General features: G+C 43.1%; 1 protein-coding gene across 3 annotated transcripts in view; it reads right to left on the bottom strand.

The window, feature by feature from the left end:
- Positions 1-20,000, bottom strand: part of adamts3 (ADAM metallopeptidase with thrombospondin type 1 motif, 3) — a 99,079-nt gene that overhangs the window by 67,833 nt on the left and 11,246 nt on the right. For all 3 annotated transcript variants that reach the window (XM_030358375.1, XM_030358374.1, XM_030358376.1), the window contains exon 4: positions 12,873-13,029. In XM_030358375.1, coding sequence (XP_030214235.1) covers positions 12,873-13,029 — 157 coding nt within the window. The remainder of the gene's footprint in view (positions 1-12,872; positions 13,030-20,000) is intronic.

Genomic DNA, 20,000 nt, shown 5'->3' with positions numbered 1-20,000 from the left:
GTGCCCTTCCTGTGAGTTTGTATGTTCAACCTGTTTACTTGGCTGTCCTCCTTGCTGACAGACAAGTTAAATTATTCTGACTGTGCCCTTGAGCAAGGTAGGTTGCAAAGTAGACGTGAAGTCCCAGGGAGCTGTCTAGTGCTTCTTTGCTGCCTTCAAAGTAAAGTCAATCAAGTAAAAAAGTGATCGCTCTGTGCGCGGTCTTCCTAAATCCTCAGCTGGATCAGCTCTGCAAGGCTGGCCAATGTCACAGAGTTGGCAATGAGACTTAAAGATTGTTCTTCTTAATACATGAATGAGAAGATGAAACTAGAATATAGAACTTATAGAAAAATAAAGTAGATAGAGAGTTTCCAGCAGAGGGCTCTTTATCCTCATCCTAACTATATTGTCTCTCAGGCCTACACCAGCCCTGTGTGCTGATTCACTTAAACTCTTAATCCATATATGTTTTCCATTTTGTGACTCATTGACCACGGCTATCCAAGAAGGCCCAGAGGCAGTGTCACATCCCAGAGAAGAGACCAGTCCATTGCAAAAAATGTCAGCACCCCTACAAACCAACACACACCTACACACCAACACACAAAGACACAAATATCCTGCAGTCCTATGGGACAGATCGGGCTTGCAGTCAGCCTGGCTTGTACACCTGAAGAGAGGAACGGACAGGGCAACGAGCAGACCCCACACCCATCCCCCTGGAGAGAGTCTGGGACTGTTTAGAGACAACAGATTGTTAGATACAGCCTGAACCCCTCCACAAGTTGTGGAGTAAAACAGCAAAGTTTTGAGATGAAATAGATTGAAACCGGTAGGCAGTTTCCATTTTATATGTTTTAGACAAAAAGATCATCGACACAAATGGCAAGGCAGTAGTTATACAACTCTCATGGATTTATTTTCAGAGCACTGCTTTGACGTTATCTGGTTATAAATGTGCTGCTTATACCATGGATTTCCACCAAAAAAACGGTAGTTTAGTAAGCCGTTTAAAACTATTACCCTTCATACCGATAGAATGAATATTGTTCCTCTGTCTCTGCTCCTTGAGAAGCCTTTACACTTGAGGTCATTATTGTACGTGTGCGTTTATGTATGAGGGGCCGTCTGGGACAGAATTCATACTTGGTCTTACACACACTATTATACTCTCTCACATACACTATTATACTCTCCCACATACACTATTATACTCTCTCACATACACTACTACTCTCTCTCACATACACTACTATACTCTCTTACATACACTACTCTACTCTCTTACATACACTACTATACTCTCTTACATAAACTACTATACCCTCTCACATACACTACTATTCTCTCTCACATACACTACTATACTCTCTCACATACACGACCATACACTCTCATACTTACATGTAAAAGGAGTTTAATAGTTTGAATGAAACGGAAGTGAGTTTGAATGAAACGGAAGTGAGTTTGAATGAAACGGTAGTGAGTTTGAAATGTTCAAAAGAGTCCGCAGAAATCGAATATCAATATTATTTTAGTGTAATTACATTGTGTATATGCACAAGCCATCTTATACAAAGCAGCCGAAAAATAGAAAACCGAAACGCTACTATGTTTTTTTTTCTGCGATTCAGGGTTTGAATTCTGCTATTGTCGTCTGATTCATTGAATCCGCTGTGTTTGCCAGGGTCTCAGGGTCTTCCGACTCTGGGGAAGAGCCTGCTAGTTTACGCACACCACTTGCGCATTTGTTTTCTCAACCACACGTGAGACGTTGTTTGACATGCTGGATATCGTCAGAAAGGTATTTTCATTGGCTATTAGGATATCTAAGGCCGGTCCCCGACCCTTGCTGTCTGCTGGTGTAGCTGTCAATCAAAGTATACACGCACCGTTTTGATAGCGATCGCCTCATTGGCTTGTAAGGCTTGTAAACAAGGAAGTATTGGTCTTACAGACATGTGGGAGGGCTCTATGTCACCGTGAGACCCTGGCAAACACAGCGAATTCAATGAATCAGACGACAATAGCAGAATTCTAACCCTGAATCGCAGTTTTCTAAAAAAAAAAACATAATAGCGTTTCGGTTTTCTATTTTTCGGCTGCTTTGTATAAGATGGCTTGTGCATATACAAAATGTAATTACACTAAAATAATATTGATATTCGATTTCTGCGGACTCTTACGAACATTTCAAACTCACTTCCGTTTCATTCAAACTCACTTCCGTTTCATTCAAACTCACTTCCGTTTCATTCAAACTTTCCCGTTTCATTCAAACTCACTTCCGTTTCATTCAAACTTTCCCGTTTCATTCAAACTCACTTCCGTTTCATTCAAACTCTCTTACACATACTACTATACTCTCTTACATACACTACTATACTCTCTTACACATACTACTATACTCTCTTACATACACTACTATACTCTCTTACATACACTACTATACTCTCTTACATACACTACTATACTCTCTTACATACACTACTATACTCTCTTACATACACTACTATACTCTCTTACATACACTATTATACCCTCTTACACATACTACTATACCCTCTTACATACACTACTATACTCTCTCACATACACGACTATACACTCTCATACTTACATGTAAAAGGAGTTTAATAGTTTGAATGAAACGGAAGTGAGTTTGAATGAAACGGAAGTGAGTTTGAATGAAACGGAAGTGAGTTTGAAATGTTCATAAGAGTCCGCAGAAATCGAATATCAATATTATTTTAGTGTAATTACATTGTGTATATGCACAAGCCATCTTATACAAAGCAGCCGAAAAATAGAAAACCGAAACGCTACTGTTTTTTTTTAGAAAACTGCGATTCAGGGTTAGAATTCTGCTATTGTCGTCTGATTCATTGAATCCGCTGTGTTTGCCAGGGTCTCACGGTGACATAGAGCCCTCCCACATGTCTGTAAGACCAATACTTCCTTGTTTACAAGCCTTACAAGCCAAAGAGGCGATCACTATCAAAACGGTGCGTGTATACTTTGATTGACAGCTACACCAGCAGACAGCAAGGGTCGGGGACGGGCCTTAGATATCCTAATAGCCAATGAAAATACCTTTCTGACGATATCCAGCATGTCAAACAACGTCTCACGTGTGGTTGAGAGAACAAATGCGCAAGGGGTGTGCGTAAACTAGCAGGCTCTTCCCCAGAGTCGGAAGACCCTGAGACCCTGGCAAACACAGCGGATTCAATGAATCAGACGACAATAGCAGAATTCAAACCCTGAATCGCAGTTTTCTAAAAAAAAACATAGTAGCGTTTCGGTTTTCTATTTTTCGGCTGCTTTGTATAAGATGGCTTGTGCATATACACAATGTAATTACACTAAAATAATATTGATATTCGATTTCTGCGGACTCTTATGAACATTTCAAACTCACTTCCGTTTATTTCAAACTCACTTCTGTTTCACTCAAACTCACTTCCGTTTCATTCAAACTATTAAACTCCTTTTACATGTAAGTATGAGAGTGTATAGTCGTGTATGTGAGAGAGTATAGTAGTGTATGTGAGAGAGAATAGTAGTGTATGTGAGAGGGTATAGTAGTGTATGTAAGAGAGTATAGTAGTGTATGTAAGAGAGTATAGTAGTGTATGTGAGAGAGAGTAGTAGTGTATGTGAGAGAGTATTTAGTGTATGTGAGAGAGTATAATAGTGTATGTTAGAGAGTATAATAGTGTGTGTAAGACCAAGTATGAATTCTGTCCCAGACGGCCCCTCATATTTATGTGTGCGTGTGCGTGTGTGTGTGTGTACGTTAATTATTGAAGGTTGACCTGAAAGAAACATATTTCAATTTGGGTATATTTCGCATTTGTATTAACTTATGCAAGACGTGTAACCAGAATAGAATGGTGTTGAATAATGAAATAAAGGTTGGTCAAAGTTCAGGTAGATGATTACGCACTCAAAAGGGCACCACCTCGGTATGTAACCTGAGTGTATCCTCCATTAAAAGACCAAATTAAAGGTGAGAGGAGAGGCATGACACTGGCTCACCTTCTAGCCCTGTGGAGTCCCATGTGTTTCCTCCCTGTGGTGGTTTTACACACACACACACACACACACACACACACACACACACACACACACACACACACACACACACACACACACACACACACAGTGTGAATCAGAGGATAAATAAACTAATATGAATAAGTAAATCAATTAACTCAATCCCTATGGCAACAGGGAATCTCGGTTTCTGTTGACATTGCAGGTTCATTTACACAGTGGCACCGTCACTGTTGCTTCTTTTCAGGCTACGGGTCGGGTTGCATCCTGCTAAGCACGTCTTAGCCATAGCCTTAGCTGGCCCCACGGCCGCGGCGTCTAGCGCCCCCTATAGTTTCCTCCGGGGCCAATCCGGGGATGGACCCCAACAGAGAGGTGGTGTTTGCCCCTCTGCGTGATGGCCGAGTTGACTGTGCTCGACAGGAAAAGTCAAATTGAGACATTTGATATTGGATTCACCACCGGCAGGCGATATAAAGTAAAGATAGTGAAGTTTGGGAGAGTTGTCAAGGTGTTTCCAGAATATCTGCTTTCACTCCTACATTCTCATGTCAACAGTTTTACTACCGCTCCTAGTACCACTCCTAGTACTGCTCCTAGTACCACTCCTAGTACTGCTCCTAGTATCACTCCTAGTAGTGGTACTAGTATCACTCCTAGTACTACTACTAGTACCACTCCTAGTACTGCTCCTAGTACCACTCCTAGTACTGCTCCTAGTATCACTCCTAGTACTGGTACTAGTATCACTCCTAGTACTGGTACTAGTATCACTCCTAGTACTGCTACTAGTATCACTCCTAGTACTGCTACTAGAATCACTCCTAGTACTGCTACTAGTATCACTCCTAGTACTGGTACTAGTATCACTCCTAGTACTGGTACTAGTATCACTCCTAGTACTGCTACTAGTATCACTCCTAGTACTGGTACTAGTATCACTCCTAGTACTGGTACTAGTATCACTCCTAGTACTGCTACTAGTATCACTCCTAGTACTGGTACTAGTATCACTCCTAGTACTGGTACTAGTATCACTCCTAGTACTGCTCCTAGTACCACTCCTAGTACTGCTCCTAGTATCACTCCTAGTACTACTACTAGTACCACTCCTACTACTGCTCCTAGTACCACTCCTAGTACTGCTCCTAGTACCACTCCTAGTACTGCTCCTAGTACCACTCCTAGTACTGCTACTAGTATCACTCCTAGTACTGGTATTAGTATCACTCCTAGTACTGCTCCTAGTACCACTCCTAGTACTGCTACTAGTATCACTCCTAGTACTGCTCCTAGTACCACTCCTAGTACTGGTACTAGTATCACTCCTAGTACTGCTCCTAGTATCACTCCTAGTACTGCTACTAGTATCACTCCTAGTACTGCTACTAGTATCACTCCTAGTACTGCTACTAGTATCACTCCTAGTACTGGTACTAGTATCACTCCTAGTACTGCAACTAGTACCACTCCTAGTACTGCTCCTAGTACCACTCCTAGTACTGCTACTAGTATCACTCCTAGTACTGCTACTAGTATCACTCCTAGTAGTGGTACTAGTATCACTCCTAGTACTGCTCCTAGTACCACTCCTAGTACTGCTCCTAGTACCACTCCTAGTACTGCTCCTAGTATCACTCCTAGTACTGCTCCTAGTACCACTCCTAGTACTGCTCCTAGTACCACTCCTAGTACTGCTCCTAGTATTACTCCTAGTACTGCTCCTAGTATCACTCCTAGTACTGCTCCTAGTATCACTCCTAGTACTGCCACCGCACCTAATACTGCTTCTGCTCCTAGTAAAGCTCCTTGTACAGCTACCAGTACTGCTACTGGTACAGCTACCTTTACTGCTACTAGTTCTGATACTAACTACAAAAACATTATTACCACATAATTACACCGGACAGTTTATTTACTTCAAATACAAAACTATTAATATTCAAAAGAGAATAAAGACAATATAACTTTTGAAATGAAGCTCAGGTTAATGTTTTAAACAAACCTTGTTGCAGTTTGCTGGTCTGCATTATAAAACATTTAGTCTGAACATCAATAGACACAATAGCTCAAAGACAGCGTTATATTGGTGGTCCCCACAACCCCCCTTATCTCATCCAGATGACAGACCTGCCCCAGATGAACCATTCCTAACGGGGATAACACCTATTCTACCTTCATGCTCAGTGATTCGCTCTCTGATTACTGTATTAGGCGGCTTGGCTGCGGTGTAAATGTATGGCGTGTGGTTTAGGGCTGATTACACTGAGGGCTTAATAAACAGCTCCTAACTCCCTCCCTTTCCCTGGTGGAGGTGCCCCTTTGAGTAGGATTACACATCAGAGGGCTGTTTCCATTGTTCTCTCCCCTCTGTTGAATGTTTTTAATTCTCCGCCAGCTTCTCCACCAAATTCCTCCATGTGCGGCCGGCCAAACTCTGCACATCTGTGTGACAAATATAAATCACAGTTTTCCCTCACCATTTGGTATTTTCTCCTTCTCTCTCTCTTTCGCCCTCTAAATCTTCCATTCTCTCTCTTATTCTCTCACATTTCCTCACACTCCCTCGCATTCTCTCTCTCCTATACTCTGTCTGCGTGTGGAAACACAAGCTCAACCTGGCAGCCCAGCTTGTTTTCCTGAGCCTGGGGATGCAGCTCTTGAAAAAGTCACCTCTACCCCTGTGGATGGTGTGTGTGTGTGTGTGTGTGTGTGTGTGTGTGTGTGTGTGTGTGTGTGTGTGTGTGTGTGTGTGTGTGTGTGTGTGTGTGTGTGTGTGTGTGTGTGTGTGTGTGTGTGTGTGTGTGTGTGCGCTACAGTGGGCAAAAGCAGGCAAAAACGGGAGAACCAGGGATTAGCTATTCGTTGTAAACTCCCATTTCGTCAGCATATGACAGCAAAGTCGTTCAGACGGATAGACTCATTGTGTATCTGCGTGCTTGGTTTAAGGCACACACACATACACACACACACGCACACACACACACAGACGCACACACACACACACACACACACAGACAGAAAAGCACCCACAAAGATATAACTAGGACTCTGATGGGACAAAAATTGTCTATTGCTTGAAAGCATGTGTTAAGGAAAATGTGCAGTAGGTTGACATAACAGTACTGATTAATGAGTTTGTGTTTGCGCTCATTTGTGTGTGTGTGTGTGTGTGTGTGTGTGTGTGTGTGTGTGTGTGTGTGTGTGTGTGTGTGTGTGTGTGGGTGTGTGTGTGTGTGCAAGCGTGTGCGTGTGCGTGTGTGTGTGTGTGTGAAATGGAATTGTGCACAGCCCTGCATGCACAGCCTTAATGAAACACATGAGAGAAGGAGCATGAGCCTTTTTTCTGCTCACGATGGACTCCCTCCCATGACATCTCGACTCCGGCATCTTCAAATCACACATGCATCGCTAATGCATTCCTGTTTTGGCTCAACTCCGCGACAGCCCCGCATTCAAACTCCTATTCGTATTCCCCCCCCTAATATCTGAAGTGCCATCTTCAAATCAAAGGAAGGGTTGTCGTAAAAGTCTGCCCACTCTCCCTGGTAAATCCCATCAAGGTTTCAACACGCAAGACCCTCAGGGTCGGCATTGTTGGGTTAAACACCTTGAGAAGCACTCACAAGAAATACAGGAGAACTTATATGTGGTCAGGTCAGGATATCTGGCTTTCTAGTATTATTGTTCTGCAGTGGCATTTGGTGGCACAGCACACCACCAAATGCCACGGTTGGTGTGTGGTGCGTATTTGTTGTGTCAGGTCTTGTGAAAGCATATTAGACAAAATTCATGGCAAGCACTCTTTCCTCTTTGACAACAAAAGGGAAGATACCCAGATACTATTATTTGACATGACTACATAATCATAAAGATCCACGAGGCAGGAACATGTGAAAATATCAATATTATATGATATGTGGCAAGACATGTCATTTACTCATTTTTATCGTATTCTCGGCTGCCATGCCGGTCTTTTTTCCTACAGGTGAAAGCCGGTGACTGACGGCAGAACAAAATTGGGTTCCAGCAAGGCAACTGCTGGATCGCGAGCTCTGAGTTTATTATTTATTTTATAAATCACTTAGTTCCAGGCCTGATTCAATTTGTCCTTCTTGGTGTTATTTAATCTGCCCGGCAGTGCATGTACTGTGTGTGTGTGTGTGTGTGTGTGTGTGTGTGTGTGTGTGTGTGTGTGTGTGTGTGTGTGTGTGTGTGTGTGTGTGTGTGTGTGTGTGTGTGTGTGTTTGTGTGTATGTGTTTGCCTGTGGGTTATAGCTTGGAGACAAATTAACACATTGATATACAGTCACTAAGTGAAACGGCAACGTGAATTTCTTCTCCTTCTGTTTCCACCTCACACCTCAGTGTTAAGACTACACAATTGGATGCGATTACAAATGTTCATCTTCCATATCACTGACCTATATTGAATAAATCATCCATGTGAACCATTTCCCCGTTCCACATTGGGCTTTCAATCTCTCCATTCTTTTGTTCTGCGTTGACCCTGTGAAAACACCTCTGGAGAAACACTATTCTGAAAGACGATCAGCACATATGAGCTTTCTGATTACACCTGTATATACAGGTGTAATCAGAAAGCTCATATTTGCTTTTCCTGGGGTCTTCTATCAAATAAAAACATTTCCATGGTTGTTTGACTTGAAGGAGTGTCTGCTTCCCCCTCAAACCCTGCTTAAACTATAACACCATGGAATAAGTAAAAACCGGCACTGGTTATTTATTCAGAAATATCTTTCTGTAAACAGCAGGATAATACTTTGTTTCACTCCAACCATAACAAACCCCATTCCCACAGAGATGCAGACAAGGCAACCTCGACAAACATCGACTGAGACGCAAGGTTAACTTTCTGCCTTTTGTTAAGTTGACAGTCAGTCACTCTGATTAAACCTTTCGTCATGCTTTGTTTCATTATTAACAGTTGTCTCTTGTTTTACATTCTCATGCTCTGCTTGCTTTCTTGCCTTCTGTCTAGGAACCTGCTGGTTTCTCTCCCGTCTGAACTACACCCTGCCTCCGTCTCAGTAGATGCAATACCCCGCCTCCGTCTTATTAAGAGCTACACCCTCCTCCTTCTAAGTAGGAGCTACGTCCTCTTCCGTCTTATTAAGAGCTACACCCTCCTCCCTCTCAGTGGGAGCTACACCCTCCTCCGTCTCAGTGGGGGCTACACCCTCCTCCCTCTCAGTGGGAGCTACACCCTCCTCCGTCTCAGTGGGGGCTACACCCTCCTCCGTCTCAGTGGGGGCTACACCCTCCTCCGTATCAGTGGGGGCTACACCCTCCTCCGTATCAGTGGGGGCTACACCCTGCCGCTATCTCCCTGAGGAAATACCCAATCAGAAGGCATGTCAATCACCCACACGCTCCTGCTGCCTCTTCCCGAGTTCAGAGGCTCGATCAAGAAGAAAAAGCCATTTGAATCTCTGTCGTATGTTTCCTATCCTCTCCATTTTTTCTTTTGATCCTTCTTTCTGGCTCCCCCCCGCTCCCCAACGCTCTCTTTATGTCTCTGCCTCCACCACCCACTCCCTTCCTCTCATTCCTTCCCTCTCATGCCCTCTCTCTGCCTCTCTCTGCCTCTCTGAGTAGATGAAATCAAAGTCCCTCGGTGGCCTGGTTATCAGATACATTGAATTTGCTGTATGAACAAAAGGACAGCCAAGGGTAAACTTACACAAAAAAAGTATCTGTTTTGGGGTAAAACACGCCAAACACACGTCAAAATGTCTCAGAGTGGCTCATTCTACTTCTAATGAGAAAAAAGGGACTATCTCTTCTTTCATCTCTCAGCAGTTATAAAGTAAATAATAATAAAAAGTCATTTTCAGCCGAAACAATTCATATAGCAGCATCTCAAGAACAAGTTCTCAAGCTGAAGGATAGTGCTCTGAACAAGGTGAAAACTCTCTTAAATCCCCTGAGCTTGTAATAAACCTGATGAGAACTCTGGGAAGTCCTAAGCCAACAATCTTAGCGGGCAGTTTAATTGCACTGCAGACAGTTTCCTCTGGCAGCACTCTCAGCTTGCAAAAACCGTGCAATTATCAAGGAGGTTAACAGGGACTTGACTAATGAATTATAAAAATGAAGCCATTAGGGTTTACATCTGGAAGGGATTCAGGGTCTGCTCTGTAAAATAATCATCAAGCTTGGTGCTCTGTATGAAATCGCTCTGTTTTTAAGACAATTCTTAGGACTGTCCTGAAGAACGTCTGTGTGCCAACTTGGCAAAGTGTGAGGTCTGTGATCTGTTTTATTTCATACTGTGTTCCCACAGGGGCCTTTAGAATCCTCTGAATCCTGCTGAAACCCTTTTTTCTAACCCTTGACTCAATGTTCCAGCGCTACCACCACCAACGTCCCCACCACCATCAGCACCACCATCACCACCACCCCCAACGGCATGGCATCCCCACCAGCTGTGCTGACCATTAGAAGCCACGGAGGTGGGATTGAAGAAGAGCACGACTTTTCAGAGCCTAATTGTCAGAGTGTGGGTACCTGTGAAGTCCTTCAGAACCACTGGCAGGTGTGGTTGGATCTAACACAGCGACCATCATTCCATTACACCATCGCCATGGAACAATAGTGCTTCAATTCGAGCGGATACGATTGATCTTCAACAAGGGGGTCCGCAGAGTTACTGCAGGGGGTCCCCCTCCTAGTTGCTTTGATCCCCAACTTTTATTTCTTCCAAAAAGTCAAATATGTACTTTGTACTAACCTATGTATACAATGCCAAGCCATTGTGCTGCCTTTATACACGGCGCTATAGGCCTGCACCACACGTTACTATTGGCCCGGTTTTATAAGCAACACAGTTTTATACAATGTGTAGTAAGGTTACTCTTTACTGTGTAATTATCAGCCAAGAGGTCCTTGGCCAGAGAAGCATTGAAGACCTCTGCGTTAGGGATTTTCATTCGTCGAGAGAGAAATACACTTTGAGATCTGTAGTCTGAGTGTAGTGTTACGAAAATATGAGTAACATCAGCCGTACAACTTTTTCTCCTACGTTCTTTACAGGTTAATAGCCCCAGAGGATACCATACAGATAATAACTGTTATTCTGCAAACGATTGTGTCCGTGACGTAGGAGAGCTTGTTGTGAGCATGGAAGAAAAACACAGAAAGATAAACACAAAGAAATGTGTCTGTTTAACTGTGAATTGCCTGGACATGCCTCGCACCTCAGTCAATAAAAGAAATCAACTGCAGGGAAAATATATTTGGTACCTCCTTGGCGAGCATGTCAAAGGCTGTTTTCAGAAAAAAAAAAGAAAAAACTGATGAAGAAACATAAAGAAACACGTTGGTATAAATTTAAATTGCCGTGACGTCAATACAAGAAATCAAATGCAGGGAAATTATTTCTGGTGCCCCCCTGGCACTGTGGGGTTTGTAATCACTGATCTCTTCCTGGAAAATGTTTGCCAAATCCAAGTATTCAAGACCTCCATTGTGCAGATAAAGTGTATTTTCCGACCTGGAAGGCCTTCTTTGACCAAGCTTTGAGCATGACTAAAGGGTGGCTAACGAGTGTGAGGCTTGAGGGGGCATGGAGTGATTTGAGTACATTTCCTGTGTTTGAAGGAAAAGCTCTACTCTCCATGTACTTGGTTACCAGTCAACATTCAGGTCAAGTCAGGGCAGAACAGCTATGCCTGCTATGCATGTCAACTTGCCTGTCAACGCTTCAAGTGTCGTGGGACAAACTTTGACAGGGCTTAGTTATTCAACGATGAGTAATACCGGACAATGCTAGAACTCCAAGCTAATTAACAGAGTATTTATACAGATTATGCAGAAAGTGAATAACCAAACGTTGACTTGGATGGAGGAACTTTGTGGCTGTTTGCTCAACGCTTACCCTTCTTGTGATAATCGTCATTAAGTCACAAACATTTTCAAAGACTGGTAGGATGCATCAATCAATTCAATATGTATTTTTTAATTTGTTGCCGATGTGGCTTATGTTCCGACTTGTTTCCTAAGACCCGGAGGCCCACATTTGCATATAACAGTGTGTTTTTCACCATTCTAATCTGTACTTGTTGGTTCATAAAACTCGGTCGACTACGTTGTTGTTATTGTTTTAAGAAGCCATGCTGGCGTGCCGATTAGGTTAAATCGTCGGCTGCAGCCAGTAAACAGTGTGTGAGCATCGTTCACTATGGAGAGAGTGAACGGCGCCAACGCACACGTTCAGTAGGCGCAGACGGTTACATTCAGGTCACCGTTCACCAAATAGATCATCACCTTCAATGAACGCCGCTCTTTAAGCATCCTCAATGAACGCAACTCTTTTAGCACCTTTAATGAACGCAACTCTTTTAGCACCTTCAACGAACGCAACTCTTTTACCACCTTCAATGAACGCAATGCTTTTAGCACCTGCGATGAACGCAACTCTTTAAGCACCTTCAATGAACGCAACGCTTTTAGCACCTCCAAGGAACACAACTCTTTAAGCATCTTCAATGAACGCAACTCTATTAGCAACTCAATGAACGCAACTCTTTAGCACCTTCAATGAACGCAACTCTATTAGTACCTTCAATGAACGCCGCTCTTTTAGCACCTTCAATGAACGCAACTCTATTAGTACCTTCAATGAACGCCGCTCTTTTAGCACCTTCGTGCACAACACTGTCTACATATATTCATGCATATATATATATTTATATATAGCAAAAAAATATATATAAAATGAATAAAACATGATTCTACTGCAATCTATCGTTGCGTTGGGGCCCGTGAGTGTCTGAGCGCTGCTTGGCCTGGCAGCCTGAGAGGCCTACCGTGTTGGTGGTCGTCCAGGGGGTCGTCGGAGGGCTCCTGCAGCATGGCCGAGCGGCGGTAGACCACGTGGACGCGGCCGCTGTCCTCGAGCTCCTGGGCGCCCCGCACCAAGGGCTCGATGAAGTACTCGTCCGAGTCGGTCCGGATCATCCCCGCCTGCGGAACCAAACCGTCGGCTCGTCAGAGAGGAAAGAAGAAGAAGACGAAGAAGAGGAGGATGCCTCGTCGTCTGAGAGCCGACGCCCCCGGACGGCCTCAGCAAGCGCCGACACATCCGGAGAGAACACAAAGCATACAACTTCATGTTTGAGATGGTGCAGTCAGGGACGTCAAGTCTATTCTGGTGGAGGCCTTCATCACACGCAGTGAGACACACAAAGGGCTCCACAGGCCATATGAGATGACGCCTCCTTACACAAGCAAGCAGGAACAACTATCATTGAGAGGTCATTGAGAGGTCCCAAAGTGGCGGGCTACCCCTCAGATCAGGGATGGAGTGGAGGGCAATTGGTGCAATCATTGATGAAGATAATAATAGTAGCCATTACCATTAACATTGTAAGTTCAATACAATTGTTACAAATACATCATTTGTACTGTCCATGGTTATAGGGTGCTGGCCAGTGAGCAAGCCGGTAAACCTCAGGGCTGACTGATTGGCACACAAATAAACAAGTTTGTGTGGCACCTCATGATTCGATTAGCTTCCGATTATGAGGTCAACGATTCGATTCTAAAACGATTATCGATGCATCTCGATGCAACCATTTTTTATTATGTCCATTTCCATGCCTGATTTTCAAAAATATACATATACATCTGAGTTTGCTACTCAGAGTTTGCTAATCACTTCCTACTTTTGTTTATTAGAGAAAAAGCTTTTGTCACTTCCTATGAACAATGCAATAATCAATGCAGCTTGCATTACAACACAATATCGAAGTATGTAAAAAATAGGTTTCAGTTTTCTTTTCTTTCTATTCTTTCTTTTCTATGTCATTAAAGAAAAAGCTGCTCTTGAATTAGAAGGAGTTCTTGTGGCTGGCTGTGAGTTTGCGTGCATGCTATGCGTAGGCTGAATTGCAATCGTGTCAAGACAAATCTGATTGGCAAATACACACTGAAGATAAATTAAATAATTTTAAAATCATTAAAATTATCCCTCTCTGGCGAACACAATGTTTTTTTGTTTTTTTAATTCCGATTATTAATTTATCTGCAACGGGACGGAATCATTCTAGAGAATTGCGATGCATCGAAGAATCGATTATTTTTCCAACCCCTTTTACAGATGGGGATCCAGACAGATGGGAAGAGCTATCTCATTCAGAGTTCTTGATTCAGTCCTGCATGCCAATCACGGTCTGTGGCCATGCCTTCTAAGCACCTCGTTACCGCAATAAGTGTTAAGGAAATGCTGCCCATGTGAATGAAATTACTTTGGGGACACATGTCTCATTACTAAACAACAATTTATATATGCATATGGCAGTGTGTGGGCGCTGTGGCGCATTTCTGCACGCAAACCGAAAGCATTTGGCAAATTTGGATGGATTGGGTTTGCAAAGTATTGTTCACATATCGCTCCAATCCCTGTAATTCTCTTCATCGTCATGGTATGTTTCTTGTCTTTGTGAAAATGGTAAAAATATGTGGCTCACAGCTTATCATGCTGTGAATGTTCACAGTCGGTCTTAGTGCATCCAATTCATTTTGGATAACTAAACATCCTACACACCAGCATACCGCTCCATAGCTTACAGATGGGACGTGTTTCCTACAGCATTCATTGTTGGGTGCACCTTACCTTACTCTTCAGTAAAGGCAAAAGAAAACGTTCCAGTCTCACGATAGCCTGCACTACACCAACTGACGTTAAAAAATATCACTATACCACACATTATGCAAAATCGAAAGAGAATTGCAGAGTAATTAAACCGGCAATCACTTCAAATTTGAGAAAAGAGATTTCAGCAAGTGTGGGTTGCACTCCATTGTTACATGATGTGGTTTGAGCTGAGCTGCTTAATGAGAGAACAGAGTTCAGAGAATGATGAATTTGTTCAGTGGGTGGCTAGGGCCTTCCTGCCTGTCCCTGTCCCTACCCCCCCCCCCCCCCCCACCCCTACCCCGGTCGTAAAATGGGATCGCAGGAGCAAGCCCTCTGCATAATTATGTAAAGTAAACAGTGGTTAAGACAATACTCCCACAGCCCTTATTCACCTTCTGTGGCTTTTCTTTCCATGCTGCAACCATGGAATTACCTTAGCATTACCATGTCTCTGGTCACAGAAGCGGTGGTACAACCGTGGAATTACTTCGGCTTTACTACGTCGCTCGTCACAGAAGCAACGTTTAAACCTTGGCCGGCTGTAAGAACGGTGCAGGAGAAAGAAGTGAACCATACAATATCACTGCCCCCAGGCCAGTTCAGCGGGGACATTTGTTGACTTTTCAAGAGACTGCAATTATAGTATCAAAGTATGGGGGCAGTCAGGAATAATACAGCCCATGATGAATATTAACAGAAGGCTGTCGGGAAGATCACTCCTCAACCCCAGGGATGGGTGTTTTGTATCACTCTTTACTCCGTAGGCGGCTCCACGCTAGCTGTACAACCGGCTGCGTGTGTGCGTAATACCGCTCTCACTTCATCAGGGAGTGGATGTTATTCCTCCCGCTTGAGACTGTGTTGTTGTGTCTCTGCTTTGCTGCAGAGCTTGTTGGGAACCAGGCAAGCAAAGACATAGGGTCGTCGTCTAGGAGAACAGCGGCTCGTTAGAGAAAGACATCCGTAATCTATGAGCATTAAATAGACACGCACACCCACAGACACACACACGCACACACACACACACACACACACACACACACACACACACACACACACACACACACACACACACACACACACACACACACACACACACACACACACACACACACACACACACACACACGTGACCGGCTGGAGCTTGTTATAGTTACCCGGAGAGGTGTGTACTGTGCAGTTAATGAATGCTGCGGTTTGAAGTCACGGTTTGTAGGAACGTCAGGCAAAAAGATTAATGAAGCATTAGATAAGCTTGAATTGTTTTCAAGATGAGACTTGAGATAAGCTCATGTTGGCAGACATTCACAAGCACACACAAACACACACACACAAACACACACTCACACACAGATCTTCTGCACACGCACAAACCAACACACTTGAGTTGGCCACAGGGTTAATAATATTACAAAATAATTACGTAAGATTGACAAGCATTGTCTTAAAAAAAAAAGTGTTTTGTTTGAATACGCCTGCAAAAAATGCCAGTAGAAATGCTAATTGAAGGGTACTTGTTTGTCAATATCATGTTTCATGTCTGGTCTCCTTCGATAGACGGTGGGAAAAAAGAAAAGCGAATTGAGATGATCCACTCGGATATGCTTGTGAAGTGACACAAAAGGCAATGATGTACACAGAGTACAATCAATGTATCAATTATATTCTGACTGTCACAAAGAATCAAGCTGTTGTTGTTTTTCTCTGCCACAAAAAATCCAAGGGGAAGTGCAACCTGGTCTGCTCCCAGAACACGTTGCTCTGTCAAAATCTACCGGTGCCGCAGTAAACCCCAGTCGGCATTTCGGCCTTTTGCAACCACCCCATACACACTGACTCATTGTCAACTCTCTCAGTCCCAGATCAACTGCGAAGTCTACTTGCATTGCTTTTAAAGGGAAGTTGGAAAGTAAAAAAAAAAAAAAAAAAAGGAAGCATCAAATGCCGAATGCCTGTGTACCAGTGGGACCTAACTTCACAAAGCAAGCACCCATGTGAAGAACTTCTAATAAAGAACAATAAACACACAGAAACCCATAACTGCAGTATTAATAGTCAAATGAAACGTGGCAACACAGCTAGGCTATAAGGACGGAAAAACATTATTTTTTCAGGAAAGGAGGATTGTGCAATGCATTCGTCCGATTCCTCTTTATGTGCAACTGTGATGTTACCCGCTTTAACATCGATCACGTTGAGATGGTTGGCTACTCATTACACTTATCAAACCTTCATCTTCTGGACCAGAATACAATCAGCGGAGCTTCAACTCCTGCTTGAAGGGTCACCCTGCGGGGTTGCCTTTCGCCTACCCACGTTCCCAGAGGGAACCCTTTTAATATGGCTAATCAAAAGATGTCCAGGGACAAAAGACAGACGATCGCGAGTGGGCTTTCCGCACCAACAGATCCGACGAGGATCTACACCATCCTACGCTGAACTGTGTAGGTTGACCTTCAGCTGAAATTACTAAACCGGAAAACTCACAGATCTATACTAGTGCTGTCAAGCGATTAAAATATTCAATCGCGATTAATCGCATTAATGTCATAGCTAACTCACGATTAATCGCGATTAATCACAAATGTTTTTTCTATGCTAAATATCCCTTGATTTCTTTGTCCCATTAATTGTTCTCATTTTAATGCTCTTATCAACATGGAGAAGTGCATCGGCTTGCCTTGTGCAAATGTTTTTTTATTGATAACAACATTGGCATATACTGATCAAAACAGGACGATACAAAAAAAAAGCCTATAATGCAATTAAACGATGAACAACAATACTGCCTTGAACATAGCAGTCAGGCTACTGCTTCTTTGTTTTGAGCAGAAGAAGAAAAAGTAAATAAATAAAAGAAATAAAAATAAAATAAAAGAATTGCGTTAATCGCGTGATAAACAAATGAACGCCGTTAAAATTGTTTTGCGTTAACGCCTTTAATAACACGTTTAACTGACAGCACTAATCTATACGTTTCACTGGTCCGGCGAACACTGTGCATCCCGTGAGCTCTCAATGGTCTCGACTCGGTAGTGGTAGGGAAAGAGTCCCCTGACACCCCTGTGGGGTGCGAGAAGCCCAAATGACGGCTCAGTGACAGAGCCTGAGCCCAGGGGATTAGATGGGTCCGTGTCTGCCATCGCCTTGCGTAAAGCCCCGTCCGAAGCAAAGCTGCCAGACACCCCTGCTCCCCCCGGGCCCACGTTGTCAATGAATCAGGTATTATGGAGTCACCCTGCAGACTGCGCGAGTGTGCGTGTCGGTCATTCGAACGCTGAGGCAGCTGAACAGAGCCTAAGCTTCAGTATCTGTAAACAACAACTGTTAAACGATAGTGGATTTGGAGAGGTGGGCAAAATGTTGTCCTGATGGAGGTCTTATTACATTTGGAGATCATATAAGAATCCATGCCAGCCATTTTACTATATAATAAACAATTTGCCCACATTTCTTTCCTTAAACTACCCCCCTCCTGTAGTAATTTAGCAGATAATCTGGTACCCGTGTGGAAGTCCAAAGATGAAGAAGATCAATTTTATAGAAAACTGGGGACAAATTATTCACAAACTCATTCACACAAACACACACTAATTGATTGTGGGAGGGAGAATGATGTATGAATATTATAAATTATAAATATAATTGAGCATCGAGGCTAATTGCTCATAATAGTTTCAAATTAACTAATGGGCACCTGTCTTTGTCTCTTTCATAATAAATAACAACCTGTTCAGTTTTCCTTCAATATTACCCCAAAAGGAAATGCACTGTGGTGTGCCATGCAACTATGATATACTATTGACCTATTGATTGTCTTGCAATCTGTTGCAAGACAGTTATTATTATGGCATGATGTATGCTGAATATGTCATCCGCCACAGATAATTAAATTCAAATCCTCTTCCCTGCCATATCTAAAGGTAACCAGACCAAATATCAATATGGAAAAAATACCGGCCAAGAGCCCTGCTGATAAAATTCCCGTAGAACTTTGTCAAGATTGGCTAAAGGAAATGAAGTTATGACGTAAATGACGTTAAATGCGTGGGCGAAAATGTCCACATTGCCATCCTCATGTAAGTGTCCAGATGGTGCTCAAGTTATTATTAACTACACTTACACTAGTTGTTGTTTAGATTAGAAGGCTAAAACCAAGGCTGTTAGTACATATACATCCCAAGATACTACCACTACAGTCCAACTGAATAGCACATTTACCCAGAACAGATAGTATCCTTTGTGTTCTGCAATTTTGTGTGGGAAAAATTGTGAGGCAATTAAATGGAAACGTATCAGAAACGTAACAAAACAAAACATTGCAATGCTCTGAGGATCCCTCTGATCTTGGCTTCAGGGGCGGTTCTGGCTGATAATAGGACAGTTTAGCAGAACGGACCAGACAATGACAGGTGTCTGACGTGCCTCTAGCTCTCTGGTACCTAAATAGAAAGCTTGAAGGAGAGGATCAAGACTCTCCCTGTGTTCCATTGGGTTTATATACCCAGCTTCGGCCACGGCCAAGCAGACAGCGGCCACTGTGCCAAAGAAAACATATGGGATTCAGCTGAAGGCCTCCAGGTTTTCAGAAACACTCTGTCTCTTTCAGTCTAAACTTCTTAAGGAGCCCCGTGTAAAGGTGCTTTCCTTAGCGAGAGAGAGAAAAAAATTTAAGTAGAAGGCACTGCGACTCGGGAGTGAGGGAAAAAAAAAAAGGCTGGATTGAGTCAGGACACAGCCACCTTTCACCCACGGTGTTGTTCAAAGGTGTGTTTGCTTTCAAAAATGTGTACAAAAATGTGCAAACCTCCGTCATCCTTACCTGCGAGTTTCATCCCTCTCTCTTGAAAGAACCCATTAGAGGAGGAAAATTGTTAAAGGACGAGATACGAAAGGTCCACTGGTGGAAACCGGGTATTTTTGAGAAAGATAAGGGAAAAGAAGGACAACATGACATTGAAAATACATAAAAAATGCATGGGCCAAATCCTCTATTTGGAACAACAATTCCAGACCGGGGTGGATGCATTCTCCCCCATTATACTGATTAAAGAGTTCCATGAATTTAACTCAATGGATCTTCCCCATTCATGCTCCCTTGTTCATGGAACAGACAAACTATGCCAACTTTCTCAAATATTACAATATTACTGCAACGATGTTGACACTAAGAATGTCTGAAAGACATTCTTTGCTTACCTCTGTAAGGCAGTATATATAAGCGTGTGTTTATATAAATATTACTGGTGGCGTTTTATCCTGATTGAGACACGGGGGAGGTCGAAGGGTGAAAAAG

This window comes from Gadus morhua, chromosome 6 (assembly GCF_902167405.1).
Source record: "Gadus morhua chromosome 6, gadMor3.0, whole genome shotgun sequence".
In the NCBI taxonomy this organism is placed as follows: Eukaryota; Metazoa; Chordata; class Actinopteri; order Gadiformes; family Gadidae; genus Gadus; species Gadus morhua.
Note: the sequence above shows the minus strand (reverse complement) of the source record. Positions and strands in the feature narration are given on the sequence as shown.